Source organism: Balaenoptera musculus, chromosome 14 (genome assembly GCF_009873245.2).
Source record: "Balaenoptera musculus isolate JJ_BM4_2016_0621 chromosome 14, mBalMus1.pri.v3, whole genome shotgun sequence".
NCBI lineage: Eukaryota > Metazoa > Chordata > Mammalia > Artiodactyla > Balaenopteridae > Balaenoptera > Balaenoptera musculus.
This window is the reverse complement of record NC_045798.1, coordinates 90,262,244-90,286,262: the sequence shown is the minus strand read 5'-3', so window position 1 is coordinate 90,286,262 and position 24,019 is coordinate 90,262,244. Positions and strand designations below refer to the sequence as shown.

At 40.7% G+C, this 24,019-nt stretch overlaps 1 protein-coding gene across 3 annotated transcripts in view; it reads right to left on the bottom strand.

Annotated features, from left to right (window-relative positions):
* ADNP2 (ADNP homeobox 2) overlaps positions 1-22,986 on the bottom strand; it is a 40,796-nt gene extending 17,810 nt beyond the window's left edge. For all 3 annotated transcript variants that reach the window (XR_005022609.1, XR_005022610.1, XM_036874674.1), the window contains exons 1-3: positions 22,877-22,986; positions 14,606-14,726; positions 718-807 (exon numbers count right to left, since the gene is read on the bottom strand). Coding sequence is in view for 1 of the 3 variants with exons in the window: in XM_036874674.1 (XP_036730569.1) it covers positions 718-807; positions 14,606-14,713 (198 nt within the window). In the remaining 2 variants the exon portion in view is untranslated. The remainder of the gene's footprint in view (positions 1-717; positions 808-14,605; positions 14,727-22,876) is intronic.
* Positions 22,987-24,019: the final 1,033 nt, after the last annotated feature.

Genomic DNA, 24,019 nt, shown 5'->3' with positions numbered 1-24,019 from the left:
CAGGAGGACAAGGTGACAACGGAAATGTTTTTAAATAAAATTCTGACAGCAAAATGACTCACTGGCTACAGGAACTTGTTTTTAAAGCCAGAATTCCCAAGGCCAACACGACCTGGCCTAACGGGCTGGGGGAGCGGCGAGGGGGACAGTGAAGTCGTATCTGGGACGCGCTGGTTGGGCGCTGACGAAGGTGCTAGCCCAGTGGCTGGGGGGAAGGAAGGGTTTTCCAGAAGAAAACACTTTAAGAAGGAGAATTCAGCAGTATGTCACATATTTTAGCTCGAATCTGTTTAAGTGTGAGGCTTCAAATTATTATAAACTGTGTTCCTCAATTCAAACTCCATATTCTTATTTTAATTTTTGAAACCAGGATGTACCTTCATTACATATAAAGTCATGACATTTCTTTTTACTGAGAATAGTTATATAAATCAGAAGCCCTTCTTACATCAGAGACATATAATAATCAAGGACAAATAATAGTTTCACTACATCACTTTACCAACTTGGTAAGCGGAAAACTCTCAAAGCATCAATAATCCTATATTACAAAACGTTTAACTTTTTCTTTCTACTTCCCTGAATATTTACACTACACCTCCTCCTCCTCCCATTCATTCATCTGCAACCCCAAAACATATGATGTTCCTCAGAACTAAATTGACACTTACCCCCAAGTTCTGAGGAAACATGAAAATCAAAAATAAAAATACATACCACTTTCTTTCCAGAAGGTTCCCAGAGAGAAATATCTCCCCATGATGTGTTATAAAAGTACTTCTCTCCTGGATCAAAGCCTTTAAGGTCCTTTTAAAAAGGGAGAAAAAGAGAGATTATTACATAATTTCAGAAGATAAAGAAATATTTAATTAGAACCTGATGGGATTACTTGGCACCTAAGAAATCTACTTGGGAAGAGTGAAATGAAAATGCAGCCCATGGCAAGTTGTGACAGAGTTCCCATCAAGTTGGAGACCTGGGGAAAATGCTGAAATAATCCAAGTTAATATTACAGTTTTTGTACCTCAGCAGCAGCCTTTTAATTTATGCCAAGTACTTACTGAGTTTACACTTGAATAGTAAATGAATATGTCTTCCGAGTTTCTACAGTCTCTTAAATTCAATGCACATTTTTTTCTTCCTTTCCCATCCTTTCTTGTTTGTAGTTCATTAAACCGTCCTATTACAGAGTTGATTTCCTTCCTGGCCGTACTTGTTAGGGTGCTGGATTTTTTCCCATGTCTTTAGTCTTCCGTAAATTCAAAAATATACATAAATATATTTTTTTTTAAAAAGTTACAGTTTTATAAGAAATAAACAGATGAGATTTCCACAAGTAAGTTTTGAAAGAGAGAAACTGCATGAGCAGACACTGTCTTCCATCAGCGCGAGCACCACGGAGAAGAGTGTCAGGGTGGGGAATGACGCAGGGGCTCAAGTGTGTGGCTAACACCACCACAGGGACGGCAAGACGGAAAGGGACGTGACTCTGAGACCCTAAAGCCAGATGCAGCAGGGTCTAGACTGAATTCCGCTTCAAAGAGACAGAATGTGAAAAATATTTGGGGGGAACTGTAGAAATCTGAATATGGACTGGGTATTAGATAGGATGAACATTTAATGACACAGAAAGATGAAGGTAACTGAAAAAAGCAAGCAATAAAAAAGAGTGACCGATATGAGCTCACTGTGGTAAATACTACACACATTTATATTTATATGTTTACACACATAAAGAGAAAGCTAAATCTCTAAATGGTAGGTATGTGGCATTTAATATTTTTATTTTCTAAAGAAATGATAACCTGTACTTTCTTTCACAGTATATATTACTGGGTTTTTTTTAATAATTAAAGATTATTTTAATATAAAATAAAGAATTAGTTAAGCCAGAGAATGATAATTAATATCACATCTGCCTTGGACTATACCTAGGCTAATAACATTGCTACCAAGTCAATTCAGAACTAGAGAAAAGTGCAAATTATTACAAGGATTTAAATTGGATAAAACACTGCTTTTATTGTGAGGTTTGTAACATATATAGAGGTAAAATATATGACAACAATAGCACAAAGGCTGGAAGGGGAAATGAAAGCATGCTGCTGTAAGGTTCTATACAGTATGTGAAGCAGTATTATATGAGGAAGGTACCCACAAAGTATAGCTAATAAGCCAGAAATGGAGATAATATGGAATCATAAAAATATTCATCCAAACGAAAGCAGAAAAAGAATAAAAAGAACAAAGAACAGATGAGATAGGTAAAAACAAACAGGGAGATGGGAAATTTAAACCCAATCATGTCAACAATCACATTAAATAACAGGGGTTGGTAAACTGTTTCTGTAAAGAGTCAGATGATAAATATTTAAGGCTTTGACAGCCACGCAGTCTCTGTTTGATACAACTACTCAATCCCACCACTGTGCACAAAAGCAGCCATAGACAATACGTAAACACTAATAAGCGTGGCTGTATTCCAAGAAACTTTATTTGTAAAATGGGCAGCAAGCCAGATGTGGCCCATGGGCCACAGTTTGCCTACCTCTGGTCTAAACACTCAAATAAGAGGTAGAGAATGTCAGACTGGGTTAAAAACCACGATCCAATTATATGCTGTCTACGAAAGTCTCACTTCAAATACAAAAACAGCAAATTTATCAATGCCTGCAACTTTCTTTGAAATACATCAAAAAATGAGATAAAATGATGAGTATAGATATATATTCATGTTAATTTTGTAGACTTTACGTGGTAGGTACATGGGTTTTCACAGTACAACCCTTTCAGTATTTCTGTAGGCTTAAATTTTTCATAAGAAAACACTGGAAAAGGAAGAGGGAAGCAGTAATGTTCTATCACAGGCGATGAGAAGAGTTTAAAGGAAAGAGTGCTTTCCATTGTCAGATGCAGGAAAAAAAGAGCTAGTAAGAAAAAAAACAATTATTAGGAAATAAATGGATTAAGAATATTTCAATATATTTTTGTACATAAGATGTAGAAACATAGGTTAACACATTTTTAAAAATCTGTTTATACATATATAGGTCTCAGAAGATTGACATGGGGTGGGTTCAGTGCACCCTTTTTGTTTAAGCTTCCCTAATTTAGATGCAGCAACCCCAAATTTGTAAACATTGGTTGAAATGTTCTCATCTAATCTGTAACTTGACGCACAGAAGTTAAGTGCACGAGCTGCCTCAGAAGTGGCAGCCCCGAGCAGAACAGCACAGAAAGGAACGTGGTGCAGTGCAGGGAGAAGCAAGAGCAAGAGTAGTCAAGCCTTTGCACCAAAGGCAGACCCTTGGGGCTTCTACGGGGGGAGAATGGTACCTCCAGGAAGAGCCTCAGAGTAGACAGGATGCAACAGAAGACTGGTAGGAAAAAAAGGCTCACAAGGTAATAACCCACTAGGCGACAAAAAGGCGAAAATGACCATGGATCCAAATTTCTACTAGACAGTCAACATTAATTCCTTCTATCTCATCCTCCCTCAATAAATCTGAGAGATACTTTGAAACTCTAACCTAGGGACCTTCTTTTTTTGACCCCCTTTTTCCCTACCGCTTCTTTAAAGGTTTCTGGCCTCCATGTGACAGTATTTGTATCTCGGGTAGCTGTTAATTGAGAAAACAGAGGATGACAAAAGCTGACAGGAAGAGTAATACTTTTAAATAAATTTGGACTTTTAAATAAATTTGGATAATATTAATCACCTCAGTATCTATGAACATTTGATATATAACAGTAATTTAATGGGAGAGATTACTTTCAATTCTCAGACAATGCTTCATTTGAATTTGCAGCCACCAGAGAAACTGTAGTAACTCCCTAATAACGTCATGATTCCTCAAGGGTCCACATCATACATTAGAAATCTCTCCTCTAAGCAACACATACATCATACACAGAAAGAACATCCAACGTCTCTTCCACTTCCCCACTGATTACATTTGTGTTCTTTTTTTTCTTTTAATCAAGCAACCCAGTACTAGTTTCCTCTACATTTTAATGAGATTCAAGGGATGGGCCTGCCTAACGAGGCTGACCAAGCAACGAAAAGCATGGTCAGGACCGATCCCTGATGTGGATCCAGAGTTCTGAAAAAAAACTTCTTTTAGGGTTTTACACGGGGAAACCTGAGTAAAATAACGAAGGTAATCGAAAACATACTAAGGGCAAGTGCAGAAGAAAGTTTCACATGACTATTTTACAGCATTAAAATGTAATTCAGGGAAAACTCATGTGATTTAATTCTCAGCTTCCTGGTGTTCACAACTGAACAGCTTCCTGGCTGCATATCAAAATTAAAATGACCTGGGAACTCAGCAAAGATAAATAAAAGAGAGAATCAAAGAAACCAAAAGTTGTTTCTTTGAAAAGATCAACAAAATTTACAAATGTTGGGACTTCCCTGGTGGCCCAGTGGTTAAGAATCCGCCTGCCAATGCAGGAGACACAGGTTCGAGCCCTGGTCCGAGAAGATCCCACATGCCACAGAGCAACTAAGCCCGTGCGCCACAACTACTGAGCCTGCACTGTAGAGCCCATGCTCCACAACAAGAAGCCACCGCACTGCAACGAAGAGTAGCCCCCACCCCCGCTCACTGCAACTAGAGAAAGCCCACGTGCAGCAATGAAGACCCAATGCAGCCAAAAGTAAGTAAGCAAATAAATAAATAAATAAATAATACATGTTTAGCTAGACTGACAGAAAAGAGAGAGAAAATAAAAATAAGTAAAATCAGAAATGAAAATGGGGACTTACACTGACCTTACGGAAATACGAGGATTAGAGGAGAATACTAGCAACAACTATATACAAACAAAATAGATAAACTAAATGAAACAAACTCTTAGAAACACAGTAATTACCCAAACTGATTAAAGAAATAGAAAATTTCAACAGACCTGTAACAAGTAGAGATTGAAACACTAATGAAAAACACCAAAGCAAAGCAAAGTCCAGGACGAGATGGTTTCACTGATGAATTCTACCAAACATTTAAAGAAGAATTAACACCAGTTCCTGTCAAACTCTTCTCCCCAAAACAGAAGAGGAGGTAACACTTCCTAACTTATTTTATGTGGCCAGCATTACCCTAATGCCAGAGCCAAATAAAGACATCACAAGAAAAGAAAATTACAGACAAATATTCCTTATGAATGAAAATGAAAACTCCTAACAGAATACTAGCAAACAAGACCCTACAGTATATTAAAGATTATACACTATGACCAAGTGGGATTTATACCAGGAATGCAAGGGGGACTCAGCATAAGGAAATCTATCAGTGTAATATACCAAAGTTAATACAATGAAAGAAAAAAACCCACACAATCACCTCAACTGACAGAGAAAGCATCTGACAAAATCCTACACCCTTTCATGATTAAAAAAAACACCCAGAAAACTAGAATAGAACTTTCTCAACAGGATAAAGGACATTGATGAAAGCCATAATATTCAATGGTGAAACACTGAAAGCTTTCCCCCTAAGAATGGGAACAAGACAAGGATGCCTGCTTTCACCACTACTATTCAATATCCTACTGGAGTCCCAGCCAGAGCTATTAGGCAAGAAAAACAAATAAAAGGTATCCACATTTAAAGGGAAGCAGTAAAACTATTTCTATTCACAGATGATATGATTCTATATATATAGAAAACACCTAAGAATCCACAGTAAGCTACCAGAGGTAATGATAAATTCAGTAAAACTGCAGGGTACAAAATCAGCATACAGAAGTTAGTTGTGTTTCTATACACCTATAAAGAAAAATCTGAAAAGGAAATTAAGATAACAATACCATCTACATACCATCATTTACAATACCATCTAAAATAATAAAATGCGTAGGTATAAATTTAACCAAGGAGGTGGAAGTCTTGTACACTGAAATCTACAAAACATTATTGAAAGACATTAAAGACCTAAATTAATAGAAAGACATCCTTTGCTGATGGGTAGGAATATTGCTAAGATGTCAATACTATCCAACATGATCTACAATATAATCCCAATCAAAATTCCAACAGTCTCTTGCAGAAATGGAAATGTCAATCCTTAAATTCATATGGAATTGAAAAGGGCCCCTAACGGCCTATAAAATATTGGGGGAAAGAAAGAAAACAACAACATAGTTTTGGAAGTTTTAGCCACAGCAATCAGAGAAGAAAAAGAAATAAAAGGAATCCAAATAGGAAAAGAAGAAGTAAAACTGTCACTGTTGGCAGATGACATGACAGTATACATAGAGAGTCCTAAAGATGCTACCAGAAAACTACTAGAGCTAACCAATGAATTTGGTAAAGCAGCAGGATACAAAATTAATGCACAGAAATCTCTTGCACTCCTATACAATAATGATGAAAAATCTGAAAGAGAAATTAAGGAAACACTCCCATTTACCATTGCAACAAAAAGAATAAAATACCTAGAAATAAACCTACCTAAGGAGACAAAAGACCAGTATGCAGAAAACTGTAAGACACTGATAAAAGAAATTAAAGATGATACAAACAGATGGAGAGATATACCATGTTCTTGGATTGGAAGAATCAACATTGTGAAAATGACTATACTACCCAAAGCAATATACAGATTCAGTGCAATCCCTATCAAACTACCAATGGCATTTTTCACAGAACTACAACAAAAAATTTCACAATTGGTATGGAAACACAGAAGACCCCAAATAGCCAAAGCAATCTTGAGAAAGAAAAACAGGGCTGGAAGAATCAGGCTCCCTGACTTCAGACTATACTACAAAGCTACAGTAATCAAGACAGTAAGGTACTGGCACAAAAACAGAACTACAGATCAATGGAACAGGATAGAAAGCCCAGAGATAAACCCACGCACACATGGTCACCTTATCTTTGATAAAGGAGGCAAGAATATACAATGGAGAAAAGACAGCCTCTTCAATAAGTGGTGCTGGAAAAACTGGACAGCTACATATAAAAGAATGAAATTAGAACACTCCCTAACACCATACACAAAAATAAACTCAAAATGGATTAAAGACCTAAATATAAAGCCAGACACTATAAAACTCTTAGAGGAAAACATAGACAGAACACTCTATGACATAAATCACAGCAAGATCCTTTTTGACCCACCTCCTAGAGAAAGGGAAATAAAAACAAAAATAAACAAATGGGACCTAATGAAACTTAAAAGCTTTTGCACAGCAAAGGAAACCTTTGCAGAAATGGAAATGTCAATCCTTAAATGAAACAAGACGAAAAGACAACCCTCAGAATGGGAGAAAATATTTGCCAACGAAGCAACTGACAAAAGACTAATCTCCAAAATATACAAGCAACTCATGCACATCAATATCAAAAAAACAAACAACCCAATCCCAACATGGGCAGAAGACGTAAATAGACATTTCTCCAAAGAAGATATACAGATTGCCAACAAACACATGAAAGGATGCTCAACATCACTAATCATTAGAGAAATGCAAATCAAAACTACAATGAGATATCATCTCACACGGGTCAGAATGGCCATCATCAAAAGATCGACAAACAATAAATGCTGGAGAGGGTGTGGAGAAAAGGGAACCCTCTTGCAGTGTTGGTGGGAATGTAAATTGATATAGCCACTATGGAGAACAGTATGAAGGTTCCTTAAAAAACTAAAAATAGAACTACCATATGACCCAGCAATCCCACTACTGGGCATATACCCTGAGAAAACCATACTTCAAAAAGAGTCATGTACCACAATGTTCATTGCAGTACTATTTACAACAGCCAGGACATGGAAGCAACCTAAGTGTCCATCGACAGATGAATGGATAAAGAAGATGTGGCACATACATACAATGGAATATTACTCTGCCATAAAAAGAAACGAAATTGAGTTATTTGTAGTGAAGTGGATGGACCTAGAGTCTGTCATACAGAGTGAAGGAAGTCAGAAAGAGAAAAACAAATACCGTATGCTAACACATATATATGGAATCTTAAAAAAAAAAAAAAGATCTGAAGAACCTAGTGGCAGGACGGGAATAAAGACGCAGATGTAGAGAATGGACTTGAGGACACAGGAGGGAGAAGGGTAAGCTGGGACAAAGGGAGAAGAGTGGCATGGACATATATACACTACCAAATGTAAAACAGATAGCTAGTGGGAAGCAGCCGCATAGCACAGGGAGATCAGCTCGGTGCTTTGTGACCACCTAGAGGGGTGGGATAGGGAGGGTGGGAGGGAGACGCAAAAGGGAGGAGAAATGGGGATATCCGTATATGTATAGCTGATTTACTTTGTTATACAGCAGGAACTAACACACCATTATAAAGCAATTATACTCCAATAAAGATGTTAAAAAAAAACAAAAAAAAGAACAAAGTTGGAGAGCTTACACTTCCCAATTTCAAAACTTATCACAAAACTACGGTAATCAAAACAGTGTAATACTAACATAAGGATAGACATATAGATTAATGGACTAGAATTGAGAGTTCAGAAATAAATCCATGCATCTATGGCCAAATCATTTTCTACAAGGCTGCCAAGTCCATTCAATGTGGGAAAAATTAGTCAAATAAATGGCACTGGGACAACTGGATTTCCACATGCAAAAGAATAAAGTTAGACCCCTATATCACACCATATACAAAATTAATTCAAAACAGATCAACACCTAAACAGAAAGAACTACAACCATAAAATTCTTAGAAAAAAACATAGGAGAAAATCTTCTTGACTTGAATTTGGCAATGGATTCTTAGATACTACATAGAAAGCATTGCAAACACAAAAATAAATTGGACCTCATCAAAATTTAAAACTTTTGTGCATCAAAAGATATTATCAAGAAAGTAAAAAGAATGGGAGAAAATATCTACAAAACATATCTAATAACGGTTTAATATCCAGAATACATAAAAAACTACAACTCAACAACAAAAAGACAAACAATCCAATTTAAAAATGGGCAAAAGAGTTGAATACTCATCTCCAAAGATACACAAAAGTACAATAAGCACATGAAAAGATGCTCAACATCATTAGTGGCCACAATGGCAAGGGATGGAGAGACTGAAAGAGAGAACAAATGTTAGCAAGGCTGTGGGTAAACTGGACCCCTCATGCATGGCTGGTGGGAACTGAAAAAGGTGCAGCCACTGTGGAAACAGTTAGGTGGTTCCTCAAAAAGCTAAACAATTATTACATGACCCAGCAATTCTCTGAGGTATATACCCTAAAACTGAAAACAGGGACTCAAACAGATACCTGTGAGCCAAAGTTCACCGCAGCATTATTCACAACTGCCAAAAGATGGAATCAACCTAAGTGTCTATCAACAGATGAACTGATAAAATGTGGTATATGTTTACATAATGGAATATTACTTAGCCATAAAAAGGAGTTAAGATTTTGACACATGCCACACATAGATGAACTTTGAAAACATTAAGCTAGTGAAATAAGCCAGTCACAAAAGGACCAATACTGCATGATTCCACTCACATGAAATATTTTTAATAGGCAAATCTATAGAGACATAAAGTAGATTAGAGGTTATCAGAGGCTAGGGTGGGGCATGGGGAGTTACGACTTAAAGGTTACTGAGTTTCTGTTTGAGATGATGAAAATCTAGTTGCAAAACAGTGTGAATATAATTAATGCTACTGAACTGTACACTTAAAAATAGCTAAAATGAGGAATTCCTTGGTGGTCCAGTGGTTAGGACTGGGAGCTTTCACTGCCGGGGCCCAGGTTCAATCCCTGGTCAGGGAACTAACATCCCACAAGCCATGCAGCGTGGCCCAAAGACAAGGCTAAAATGGCAAATTTTATGTTATATATATCTTACCATAATATAATAAAAAAATTCTACATACACTTGGAAGATTTAAGAGAAAAAAGAGGTTAAAATATTTCATTACTTATTTTATACTGATTACATACTGAAATAATATTTTCAACATGAGGTTAAATAACTAACTTTTTTTTAAACTAAATTAAGAAAATAAAGAACTGGGAAAGTTTTTGAAACAACCAATGCAGTTGCACAGAGCCCTGTGCTCAGACAGGCCAGTGCTGGGGTATAATCCCTGTTGTCAGCATTTTGAAAGCGTTAATAATTTCATCTTTGAATTTGTTTTACAAAGTGAAGTCTGATAGGACCATGGAGCATGTGTCAGGGGCCTGAAGCATCAGCTCACGCGTGGTCCTACCTCCACTGTCCTGGGACAGATTCTGTCCCTGCTCTCGGTCTCCACACCCCTCCAAACTCCCCTCACCCTGCAACCACTCCTAGACTCTTGTCCACCACCTGGGGCAATAACCAAGTTGTCAAGAGGTCCACATTCCCCAGTCGCCCTGTGAGAGCCAGGCACAGCCTCGGGGAGAGGAGGAGGAAGGTGGTAACTGGCCCAGCCCTGGACTGGCTGCATCAAGGTGTCTGGCAGATAACTTGGGGCCCTGAGCCCACCCTGGATCCAGGTAACAGAAGCATCCTGGCACAGAAGTCGCAATCTCTTGGGAGTCACCCATCTGCTGTGGGTTGGGACAGCGCGCCTGTGGGGCCTGTCCATGGCCCCACATTTTCATTTTGCACACTGCCCTCCAAATTATGTAGCTAGCCTTTAATTTAACTGATCAAATGTTAACTTTTTTTTTAATATCTTGATCTAATTTATTTTATTATATTTTTTAAATTTTTATTTATTTTATTTATTTATTTTTGGCTGCACTGGGTCTTCATTGCTGCGCGTGGGCTTTCTCTAGTTGCAGTGAGCAGGGGCTACTCTTCGTTGCGGTGCGCGGGCTTCTCATTGCGGTGGCTCCTCTTGTTGTGGAGCAGAGGCTCTAGGCACGCGGACTTCAGTAGTTGTGGCATGCGGGCTCAGTAGTTGTGGCTCCCGGATTCTAGAGCGCAGGCTCAGTCATTGTGGAGCACGGGCTTAGTTGCTCCGCAGCATGTGAGATCTTGGTGGACCACGGCTCGAACCCATGTCCCCTGCATCGGCAGGCAGAGTCTCAACCACTGCACCACAAGCGAAGCCCCCAAATGTTAACTTTTTAAAAAAACTCCTCAAGATACTCTAAGGAGTAGCAGGGTTTAGATCTATTTTTAGAAAAGGAGATAAGGTTCTTGGAAGAGCCTATTTCCCCTTAGATTCACTTTTCTCAGCCAGGCTTTTGACAAGAACTGTACAGCCTATGATTTGAGGGCCTAACTCTTAGGATAAGTGGAGTCGTATACACCTTGGAAATCAGAGGAGGCAGAGTGATTTCTCACTATGAAATCTGAAATGCTAGCTAAGGAAACGGAAAGGACCACATGGGCAGGTGTTCCCAGGGCTGACTCTCCGTAAGCGCCCAGACTTCAGATAAATTCCCTCTTGCTTAACTTGGTCGATATTGGTTTTCGTTGCTTGAGACCAAGAGACTCTAAATAATACAATGGATTAAGAATAAATGCTTTTGACATGGAAAGAAGTTCTTCATATGAGATTCAGTGAAAAGTAAGAACAAAGCTACTAGTACAGTATTTTATATAGTTAGATCATGTTCTGTTTCTAAAAATCTGGAAAGATATAACAGTGTTTACCATGGAGATTCTGGGGTAACGGTTTACAAGTGAGTCATTTTTTTCCTCTAAGTTTCTGTGTATATTTTCTAATTTTTCTATAATGAACTTCTACATTGCTTGAATTTTCAAAAATTTTGCAAAATATAGGACCAACTACAAATTAATAAAACAAAAATTTTCCCCCAAAAGAATTAGTAAAATTTAACCCAACAGTTAATTAACTAACAATTCTGGTACGCCATTCAAATCTCTTACTTTTCTCTTGTGAAGTATGTACGTTTCTGTGTCACTATAGTCTTGGAAAGAAAAAGTAAACAGTCCTGAACAAATTCAGATGAGTAAACAATTCTTAGGCTGACTGAGGAAGCAAGTAAGTGAGGAATGTCCAGTTTTACGCCATGTCAAAAACAAAGGACTCCAGGATGAAAAATTTTAGTTGTTACTGGCATTTTACCTAAAAATAAAACTAATTCTGTAACAAAATTCCATTTAAAAAGTAAATTCACATTAAAGGAGACTAAAGAGAGATGACAACCAAAGGCAATACCTGACCCTAGATTGGGTCCACCACTGACAGGGGGAAAAATGCTATAAATGATCAGACAAAAATGTCATATCAATGATAAATTTACCTAAGTTCATAACCATCCGGTGGCAATATAAGAGACTAATCTTATTCTTAGAAAACACACACTTTAAGTATCTAGGTAATAAGGGTCATGAGATAAGCAACCTACTTAAGTGGCTCAGGGAAAAATACCACACACACACAGCACAAGCAAGAGTGTGCAAATATTAAAGCAAATGGGAGAAAATGTTAACAACTGGTAAGTCTGGGTAAAGGGTAATGAGTGTTCCCTGTACTATTTTTATTCTTGTAACTATTCTGTAAGTTTGAATTATTATTTCCAAATAGAACAGTTTTTTTAAAAACTGAATTCACTTAGCCTAGTTTGATGGGGGTTAATCAACTGGGTTGTGATTCTAAATTCCATGTTCCTGAAATACTCTTTCTAATTCCACTGGAGAATCCTACCCTATCTTTAAAAACACGGGGACTTCCCTGGTGGTCCAGTGGTTAAGACTCCGTGCTTCTATTGCAGGGGGCACGGGTTCTATCTCTGGCTGAGGAATTAATATCCCTCATGCCGTGCGGCACGCCCAAAAATAAATAAATAAATACACAAATAAAAACAAACAAAAAACAGTTCAAATCTCATCTCCTCCATAAAGGCTGTTCTAGCCTCCTCAGCTAGAAGTGATCTTTCTGTTTCTCACTGATTGTTTCAAGTTTGTCTCAGCTCCTGCTAGACCGTCAACCCCCTTCAAGGGTAAGTATCCTGACTAATTCTCTACATTTAGAATGAGGACACTGAGGCCCAAAGAGTAAGAGACTTGCCCAAGGTCACACCATTAGCTACTAGCCAGGACTAAAAAGAAAGCCATGCCTTTATCCCCCTAATATTCCAAAAAGAGTTTCAGTCTGTTACTGAAGGCACTGCTATACCTTCAGGGTATATTTTTTGAGCATCTACCACGTGCCAGGCACCATTCCAAAAATTTTCTCATACATTATCATTTGAAATTTCCTCAGTCTATACATATCGTGCTCTTAGCTTGTTATTTTTATATTCTCTGCAAATATTACTTAAACTCACATACTTATCTATTATTAATGGACTATGTGTCCACTGTCTACCTTCTCAAACCTGTCTCCAAAAAATTATCTTGCTTTCTTCCTCATGCATAAAATATGACTTACAGACAGAGCTGCAAGAACACTGGCAGTGCTCTCCCTTTAAGACTGTTCTTGAACAACAGTGTCTAAGAGTTTCCAATTCAGTGTCTCCCCCAACCTTTTATTTCCAAATAAACTTTCAGGCACAGTCTGTTATTAAAAGTACTTCTCTACTTGGGTTTTACTTTCATTCATTCATTTGAAAAATATTCGTTAAAAAATATATATATATGTTAAGCATGTACAGGTAACAGAGTGGGTAACAAAACAATGTGGTCCATGCCTTCTTACATTCAAGTGAGGGATACAGATAAACAAATAACATCAGGTACTGCAGGAGCTCTGAAGAAAAACAGAGCAGGTAAGATAAAGTGAAAAGGGCAGCATTTTAGGGGGAATATCTCTCTGGGGCGGTAATGTGTGAAGATAACTATTTGAGGTCTTTCTTTCAGAAATTTTACTTTAGAGCAAAAATCAATTCTGACCATTAATGAGAATCCTGGTAAGTATTGGTCTTTCAGCACCAGAACACCTGAACACCTTTTTATAAATAAAAGTCAATCTGGTTCAAAGTCTGAGTTTTGAAAATTAAGAAACTGAACTCTTCCCAGGCCAATAACACCTTGAATTGAATTCTTCACAAGTCTGAAAAATTCAAAGCAGACACGGTCCCTATTTCAATAGCTATGAATTAAACATGCATAGAATTATAAGTGGCTATAAAGCTACAAAGAAAGCTTTATTTAACAATTTTTATTTCTTTATGCCGGCCATACATTCTCAAGTTATAAGAAAAGATAAAATTATACGAGAACATAATTTATCAATAAAGTGTGTGACTGTGACCTTAATTTTTAAACTTTTGTAAGACTGCATGCGTTAAATTCACAAATCAGAAAAAAACAGAAGAAAACAAACAGCCCTATCATACAAGTATGCATCCCCATTTGACAATCACTCTAACAATATTGGAAAATTGAGTTAGTTTTCTTCTGCTAAAATAACTTATATAATTCAAGACATTCCCCTCAAAGATCAAAAACAAAAATATGTTGCAACTAATGACTATAAACAGTCCCTCCTAAAAGTAACGTTAAAAACTGGAAGAGCCTAAAGTAGTCCACTTTAAGTCAAAGACATGAATAAAAACGAATGCTATTCCCATGCCTCATTTCAAGAGTCGGCAATTTCCATCTTGAGGCATCTTACCCATTCTCCAAAACCTCCCAGTTCAAATCTCACCACCCCCAGTATCTCCAATATTACTGTCTTCTCTTAATCTGTTACTTGTCTTCTTACCTTCAGCAACTCCTTGCAGCTGTCAAGCCCAATATCCACAAGAATGCTTTTCACCTTTTTCCGTACCTTCCTGATGTTGTCAAGATTCTCCACAGGAATTTGAAACATTTTTGAAATTTTCCTTAAAAGGGAAGAAAACTGTAATAAGTGCATATACACATACACACACATAAAATTTTTAAACTCTCATTAGAAAACATAGGCATAAATCTTCATGACCTTGGATATGGCAATGGATTCTTAGATATGACACCAAAAAGCACTAGCAACAAAAGAAAAAATAGATAAGCTGGACTTCATCAAATTTAAAGACCTATCTGCTTTGAAGGAAACCATCAAAAAAGGGAAAAGAGAATCCACAAAATGGGAGAAAATATTTGTAAATCTTATTTCAGATAAGAAACTTATATCCAGAATACATAAAGAACTCTTATAACAATAATTAAAAGGCAAATAAATAACCCAACTTTAAAATGGGCAAAGGGGACTTCCCTGGTGGCACAGTGGTTAACAATCTGCCTGCCAATGCAGGGGACACGGGTTCGATCCCTGGTCTGGGAAGATCCCACAAGCCGCAGAGCAACTAAGCCCGTGCGCCACAACTACTGAGCCTGCGCCCCCGAGAGCCACAACCACTGAAGCCCACTCTCCAGAACTACTGAAGCCCGTGCGCCTAGAGCCCGTGCTCCGAAACAAGAGAAGCCACCACAACGAGAAGCCCGCGCACCACAACAAAGAGTAGTCCCTGATCGCCACAACCAGAGAAAGCCCGCGCACAGCAATGAAGACCCAATGCAGCCATAAATAAATAAACAGAGAGGGCAAAGGATATGGATACTTCTATAAAGACAATATACAAATGGCCATTAAGCACATAAGAACTGGGACTTCCCTGGTGGTCCAGTGGTTAAGAATCCACCTTCCAATGCAGGGGACGCGGGTCCCCTGCATTGGAAGCATAAGATCCCACATGCTGTGGGGCAGCTAAGCCCACGCACCGCCACTACTGAGCCTCCGCGCTCTGGAGCCCACACCACAACTAGAGAGCCCACGTGCCACAACTAGAGAGAAGCCCTCGTGCCTCAACGAAAGATCCCACATGCCTCAACGAAGATCCTGTGTGAGGGAACATTATGCTAAGTGAAAGGTGCCAGACACCAAGGACCACGTATTATATGATTCAGTGTACACGAAGTACCCAGAGCAGACAAATCCATAGAGACAGAGAGGAGAACACTGGCTGCTTAAGGCTGAGGCGGACTGGAAGGTGATGGCTCAGGGCAACAGGGCTTCCTTCTGGAATGATGACAATATTCTAAAATCCACTGTGGTGATGCATGCACAGCTCTGCGAACCTACTAAAAGCCACTTAGTAAGCACACTTTAAATAGGTGAACTAGGGACTTCCCTGGTGGTCCAGCGGTTAAGACTCCACGCTCCCAATGCCGGGAGCCCGGGTTCGATCCCCGGTCAGGGAACTAGATCCTGCATGCCGCAACTAAAGCTCCCGCGTGCCTCAATGAAGATCCCACGTGCCGCAACTAAGACCCGGCAGAGCCAAATAAATAAATAAATAATTTTTTTTTTTAAAGGTGAAGTGTATGGTATGTAAATTACATCTCCATAAAGCTGTTTTTAAAATACCTGAAAAAGCATAAAATTAAAATAAATCCTGTGGTACTTGACCATGATTAGGGGTATAGCTGTGACCTCATTATTTTTAACACATACATAGATTAAAAAATAAATACATTTGTTAATGTGTCTGTGTACACTGTATAGCTTTGTCCACTGCGAGAGCCTGGAAGCAGTTACACACTCCAGTAGCAGTGAGCACTCTTTGGGCCCAAATCTTACTTTTCTTTTTTTTTTAAATTTTATTTATTTATTTACTTATTTTTGGCTGCGTGGGGTCTTTGTTGCTGCGTGCAGGCTTTCTCTAGTTGCGGAGAGAGGGGGGCTAGTCTTCATTGTGGTACACAGGCTTCTCATTGCGGCGGCTTCTCTTGTTGCAGGGCATGGACTCAGTAGTTTTGGCACACGGGCTCAGCTGTTGTGGCTCATGGGCTCTAGAGTGCAGGCTCAGTAGTTGTGGCTCATGGGCTTAGCTGCTCCACAGCATGTGGGATCTTCCCAGACCAGGGCTCGAACCCGTGTCCCCTGCATTGGCAGGCAGATTCTTAACCACTGTGCCACCTGGGAAGTCCCTCAAATCTTACTTTCTAAATACCACTTTCCATTAAAAGGAAACAGGGCTCCTTGGAAAAAACGGCTGATTCTAGGGCTGTAACACATTAAAGACAAGATGAGCCTAGAATGTCTTATGCCAGAAAATAACGAAGTTGCTCAAAGAATGGTGAGACATGTCAAAAGGACTCAAAAGAAGTCAGCTTGAAAAAGTTCCCACAAGCCAAATATGGGACAATGTGGGTACCAAATAAGTAATGACAATAACAGATTAACCTGTGGCACTGAATTTTCCAAAGATAGTGTAACAGTATCTCCCATCCCACATGCTTTCCTTAAAATATGTCCTTGACACTCCTCCCAAAAAGTAGGGGCATCTATGCTCCCACCCTTTGAACCTGGGCAGAACTTTGTGGCAACCTCAACCAATAAAGTACGGCAGAAGTAATGCCATGTGAATTCCAAAGGTAGACCATAAAAATGCCACATGCTTTTGCCTGCCCTCTGGGTACCATTACTCTTGGAATCTAGATTCCTCATTGTAAGAAGTTCAACTAGCCCACATGGAGAGTTTCCACATCAACCAGCAGACACAAGAGTGAAGATGCTCTAGAGCCTGCAGCTGTCCAGTCACCCCAAGCCTTTGAGTCTTCCCAGATGAGGTCCCAGACACTGTGGAATATAAACAAGCCATCTTCCCTGCTCCCACTTGAACTCCTGACCCAAAGAATTACTGAGTTTTTTTAATAAAATGTTTCATTCTACAAAGTTTTGGGGTGGTTTGGTATTCAGAAATAGTAACCAAAATATAACCCACTAGAATATAAACTTAATCCATGGTAACATAAACAATTTAATAAATTGAAAGTATAGTGAGGAATGGGATATTTTACATGGTTTCCAAGCATCTCCCCACAAAACACTTGATAATAACCAAAGGGGAAAGTGTAATTCACAGAAGTCTGGCAGACATTCAGTTAAGAGACACTGTACAAAATACCTAACCTGCAATCTTCAAAAGTGTCCAGATGATACAAGGGAGCACTATTCATAATAGCCAAAATGTGGAAACAATCCAAGTGTCCACCAAATGGTGAATGGATGAACAAAATATGGCATACCCATACCACAAAATACTATCTGGCAATAAAGGTAACTAGGTACTGATGCACGCTACAACATGAATGAATCTCAAAAATATGATGCTAAGTGAAAGAAGCCAGATGCAAAAGTCCTCATACTGTCTGATTCCATTTACATGAAATGTTCAGAAGAGACAAATCTACAGAGATAGAAGGTAGATTAGCAGTCAGCTGCGGGTGGGAACGGGTAGTAACTGCACATGGATAGGTTTTTGGGGAGAGTGCTGGAAATGTTCTAATATTAGATTGTGTTGTTGGTTGCACAACTCTATAAATTTACTAAAAATCAACTAATTATACACTTAGAAAAAGATCATGGAAGGAAAAACTAAGAACTGTTCCAGATTGAGAGAGACTAAAGATAACTAAATACAATGTGCAATTCTAACTAGATTCTTTACTATAAATGATGTTATTGGAACAACTGGCAAAACTTCAATGGAGTCTGAGGATTAGATGGTAATAAATTGATCTCCTGATTTTGATGGTTGTGTTCTGGATATACGAGAATGTTCTTATTGTAGGAAACAGACAATATTGGGGGTAAAGTGGCATCATTTTTGTCAGCTTAGTTTCAAATGATTCAGGGGAAGAAGTTCTTTGTACTGTACTTGCAACTTTCTATAAATCTGAAACTATTTCAAAACAGGTTTTAATGCGCAAGCTATAAAACAAAATCAGTTAAACTCGAGTTAAAGAAATGCCAGGTAAAAAAATGAATGCCAATTTTTTATTATCAAAACAGTAACTTAAAGATTGATAACATCCACTGGTAGTGAGGATAAGTAGAAAAACTGTAATTTCTACATGTTTAGAGGACAACTGGCAGTATCTCCCAAGGTTTTAAATAACAATTTCTGTAAGTCTGCAATTCCACTTCCATACCCTCTTATAACCCCTCCTCCCTCAAGGATAAGCTTGGTGCCCCTCCGAGGAATTCCCAGAGTGGCCAGTTTATACTTATTTCACTGCACTCACCTCACTACGTTGCAATTATCTACTTCTATACCTATTTCCCCTATTGGACTGAACTTCTTCCGGGCAGGAATCATGTTTTCTTTGCACATCTGGGCCTATCACTGATGTTCAAAATGGAAAGGCTGTGGAGGGTTGGTGAGTTGGAGTCCAAGACATTCCAAGTGAATAGATCAGCATCAGAAAATGACTGAGGTAAGGTAGTAAAAGTCTGAATATACTGGGCAAAAGGTAAGTAAAACCAAAAAGGCGGACTGGAATAAAACTAGAGATGAGCAGGGCAGGGAGGGTTAACGGTGGGAGAACCTTTCCGTGGGTAAGAAAGAAACATGAAGTATTTGAGAACCTGATTTGGAATGGACACGTTTTTCAGACAAGTTATCTATGTGCAAAGTATATCTCAGGCTCAGTAGAAAGTGAGCTTGAAGGATCATTTAGCATTTTAAAACTGGGAGATATAAAAATCATAGGAAGTAAAGTTAAAAATAATAAAATTATTAACAATAAAATTCACTGAATTGGGTTCTAGCCTTCAAAAGCATAATTTAACAGAGGAGCTGTCAAGAACCTAATATTCCTAAATATTAAGCACAAGGTCACTTTCAAGCCCAGACTGGCTTCCTTGGCCAGAGCAAGCCTCAACAAAAATCCTTCTTTATGCTTTCCACTCACTCTATCAGACTTGCCGTTATTTGCTCCTTAAAGTCCCACTATCCTCTCTAGCCTTTGGGGCTCTTCTTTCCCCAAAGCTGATAAAAAGGATTGTCCAAGGTTAAGACCACCATCCACATATATCCAAAACAAAAAAGCTAAATTTATTGCTTGCAAAGAAATCTGGCCTTACATAGCAAGTGCTGATCTTATCACAGTTTTGAGAAGCAAGGAGCACAGATTGGTGCACTCTCAGAAGCAGTTTAGGGATTGGCCAATTTTCACAGGACCGTTCCCAAGGCTGCTACTGACGGGCCAACCCTCAGGAGGAAGGCACTGAAAAGAGGCTTCCAGTGATTGGGCAAGTTCTAAAGGGCTCTGCAGTTACTTGTTCAAGGCTTGGGAGGAGGGCCAAGGAAGTCTGTCTTCTTGAATTTGGAGAATAGGAGCTTTTCATTATCAACTGTAAGTGCCCCCACTCCCTCATCATTGCTATTGCGTTTGCCCGCCCCCTCCCAAAACAAGTACACAGATCCATTCTTAATTTCAAAAAAAAAAGTTTCCCCTTTTCAGCAGTTTGCTGTTTTAGGGAAACCAAGTAAAGATAATAAAAAATAAAACATAGGTAAATCACAGAAGTTTCATAACCTTAAAACAATTCTTTCAAAATCCTTGGTCTACTGTTGCCAATCACTTTGGGGAACAGAAGCTGACTTTTACCATTACTTCTCCATTCTAAGAGATGCAAGATTCCACACAGAGGACCTAGTGGATTAATTAACTAGGAAAGAAGTTGTTCAATGCTTCCATATCTATAGATCCTTTATTGATGCTGTTCTCTATATATTCTTAGTACTCAGTTAAATCTGTATCTTCACCATTAGGAAACAGCAGGCTAATGCAGCTGCACTAATCAACCTCTGTTCACAGTAAATTACCTTTAATTTCACAGTGTGTGGTAGACACGGAACTACCAAAAACTGCGCTGATGTGCACAAGAAAATATTACTTCCCAAAGAGGCACTTAAAGGGTTTCTTCTGTTGCTTTTTAGTATCATGATTATTTAAGAATATTCCATTACTGAAAAAATACACTACAAAAAACAAAATCATTCAGGTAATAAATAATACTTTTTAAAGCCACAGAACTTTCTTTTGAGTTCCTGCGAAATCTAAGTTCTAAAAAGATTTCACTTCAGAAGCAACCCCACACAATCATCTCACAAGCAAAAGATTCTGGAGCTGCACTGCCTGAGTTCAAATCAGCTCCACAGTTGACTAGCTGTGTGATCTTTGACAAGTCACTTAATCCTGGGGCCTCAGTTCCTTCTGTGAAACAGGGACTGCACAACCTACTCTGAGAAGTACTTTTGAGGAAGAACAGTTTAATACAAGAAAAGCACCTAGAACATAGACTGTGAGTTTGCCATTATCTAACTCCAAAAAATCTAAATGAAATGTCCCAACTACTGGAACACAGGTTTGTTGTTTTTTGTTTTTAAGTAACTTTAAAAACACATAATATTCAGGGATTTCCCTGGGGGCGCGGTGGATAAGAATCCGCCTGCCAGTGCAGGGGACACGGGTTCGAGCCCTGGTCCGGTAAGATCCCACATGCCGCAGAGCAACTAAGCCTGTGCGCCACAACTACTGAAGCCCGGGAGCCACAACTACTGAAGCCCGCACACCTAGAGCCCGTGCTCCGCAACAAGAGAAGCCACTGTGAGGAGAAGCCCACGCACCGCAAGGAAGAGAAGCCCTGGCTCGCCGCAACTAGAGAAAAGCCCGCGCGCAACAACGAAGACCCAACGCAGCCATAAATAAATAAATAAATAAATTTTTTTTTAAAAAAACACATAGTATTTGTACAATGCATGAAAGCAAGATTCAAAGGTCTGGGTTCAAACACAGGAAGACCCCGTCTCAGACTTGTGGCCTTCAGCAAGTCATCACCTTTCAGTCAGTCTCCCCACTTGTAACACACTGCCCTAACAGGTGTGTGACATCCAGAGTGGCGGCCACGGCAGAAAGCTGGGGCGTGACCCCTCAAAGGGACTTCAACCACAAATTCACCAAAAGCATATCGCAAACCTGGGTTCAAGTTAAAAAGGTGTCCCAGATCTCTGCAGTTAAAAATCTTGTAACAACTCCACCTTCACCTCCCGTCACCGACTTTCAATTCCTAACCCTAAATCCAGCTCTCACGTCCTCACCACTGCTCAGACGGACGAGTGAGCATCTCCGCCCCCACTCCGGTCCCTCCTCCAGACCGGCACCAGTTCCCTTCCTGCACACAGGTCTGTCACTTGCACGCCTAAAGACCACTGGCTCAACACAGCTGCATCTCCAACCGGAATATCAAAGTTCGTTCAGCTCTAAATAAGTCACGCACGCATTACTTGACTTCCAAAGATGAACACGCACTTCCCACAAGCCGCACTTTTCACGCGGTCCTCTCCCCAAGACGCTCCCCACAACCTTGACTCCCCGCCCCACCTATCTGGCGGGACCTGGGTACCCGCTGGTGGCTGCCCGCACTTGCCCATCTGCATTGTAAATCACCACACAGAAGAGTCCTTCAGGTCTCAAGAGGCTGCCATTACCCATTCCATTCAATTAGAACGAGTTTTAAGAGCATTCAGGCAAGCCTCCCATTCAAATTCAAAGAAAATACTTTAAATATTTAATTACTTATTATTTTGCAACTGTGTACAGGGTGAACTGGTGGTTACAGGTTTGGACGTTCCAAAGCCAAGTGAGAGGAAAAATTCTGCACACAGACTGTACGTCAACGCAGTAAGCGACGGCATATGAAAAGTTAAAACGTTCATGTCAACAACTGCATGTGGTCAATATTCACACCAAACGCTCAGCGGTGAAGGAACTGGGCTTTGCTAACGGGCTCTTCTCTCCTCCTGAGAGACACCCGCCACAGGGCAGGCCGGGTGAGCGCGCGTCCGCTCCGCCCTCGTCCGCACTCGCTCCGGGCGGTTCCCCGGGTCCCCGTCCCGCCGCCCTCCGCACGCCCGGCCCTCCCCTGCCGCCGCCCAGTCCCCGCGCACCCCTCTCACCCCGGTCCCGTCCCCCCGCCCCGCCCCCCGAACCCCCATCCCCGCCCCCTCCCCACCCCCGGCCCCCACGTGACGCGGAGGAACGACGGGCGTCCTTCTGGCGGCGAACCCCGCGCCGGGAGAACGTCGCAGGATTCTAAGGCGGCCCCGGGCCGCGGGGTGTGGGCGGGATGGGGCGGGGCCGCCGCCGGGACTTCGCGGGCCGGGCCGGGCCAGGGGCGTCGGCGCGGGCTGGGGTTACCTACCGCTGGGCGACCGCAGCGCCGCCGCGTCCCCCGCCGCTCTCGCCGCGCCCGCTGGGGCCCCGCGCCCGCCCGCCTCAGCCCCGCGCGGCGGGACCCCGGCTCGGCGCGCGCCCACCCCGCGCGACCCCGTCCCCTCCTCCCAGCTCGGCCAGAAAGAGAAAATGGCGTTCGATTGGCCTCCGGAAGTGACGCGCGCCCTCATTTGCATGCCGGTGCAGCCAGCCAATGGGGGAAGAGTGTGTATGGGACCCTTGGGCACTCCCCACAGGCCCCTAGGGGCCCCTGCCTTAAGCTGGACTGGAGACTCACTAGTGGGAATGGGGGTCTGTATTGAAGCTCCCTCCCCTGACCCCCCTCCTGCCACAGTGGACTGGCCTGCCAGCCTCTCACCAGCATCTGTGCAAACTCTCGTGAGAGTTTGAGAGGGTGATGATGTCATTTGAGGGGGTGGGGGCGAGTGTGTCGTACCACGTGACCAATCACGTGGGTTCACCAGAGCTTTGATTTCATTTGCATGGGGTGGGGTGGAGCTAGTGGCAGCAGCAGGAATGGGTGGCCCCGCCCACATCTCAGAGCCAATGGGAAACCAGCTGTGAGGAGAAGCCTGCCCTGCCATTGGAGGATAGAACTTGGACTATCAGAACTTTGACAAGTATGCCCTTGATTGACACATCTTGGTGAACTGACTGGATAGGGTCTCCTGACTTAGTAATTATTTTCTAAGAAAATTAATGTCACACCTGTTCTTGAGAATTCTGATTTTTAAGTCAGAGCTACTACATGTTGTGTAGGAAAAAAGTTAATTGCATACATTTGTTAAATCGCTTAAACGGCCTAGAAGTTCACTTCTACCCAACTCTTTAAAAAATTGTGAAGCAATAATTATTTTTCAAAATGAATGAAATCATGGAGTAGGAGCTTTCAAAATGCCTTTGGGTCTTCCTCCGTTGAGTCAAGCGCCCAAGGGGGAAGAAAAGGGCCACATCGCCCTCAGAGAACTTGCAGTTTAACGAGAGGCCTGGTGTGTGTGCAAACAGCTACTTTAACTTATCGCTCCTCAATAACTGTTCCAGACCTTTCTCACTTCATTGAAGCTGCCGGGATAATCCTCAACTTCCTTTTCAGCAGAAGACCATGTCTCCT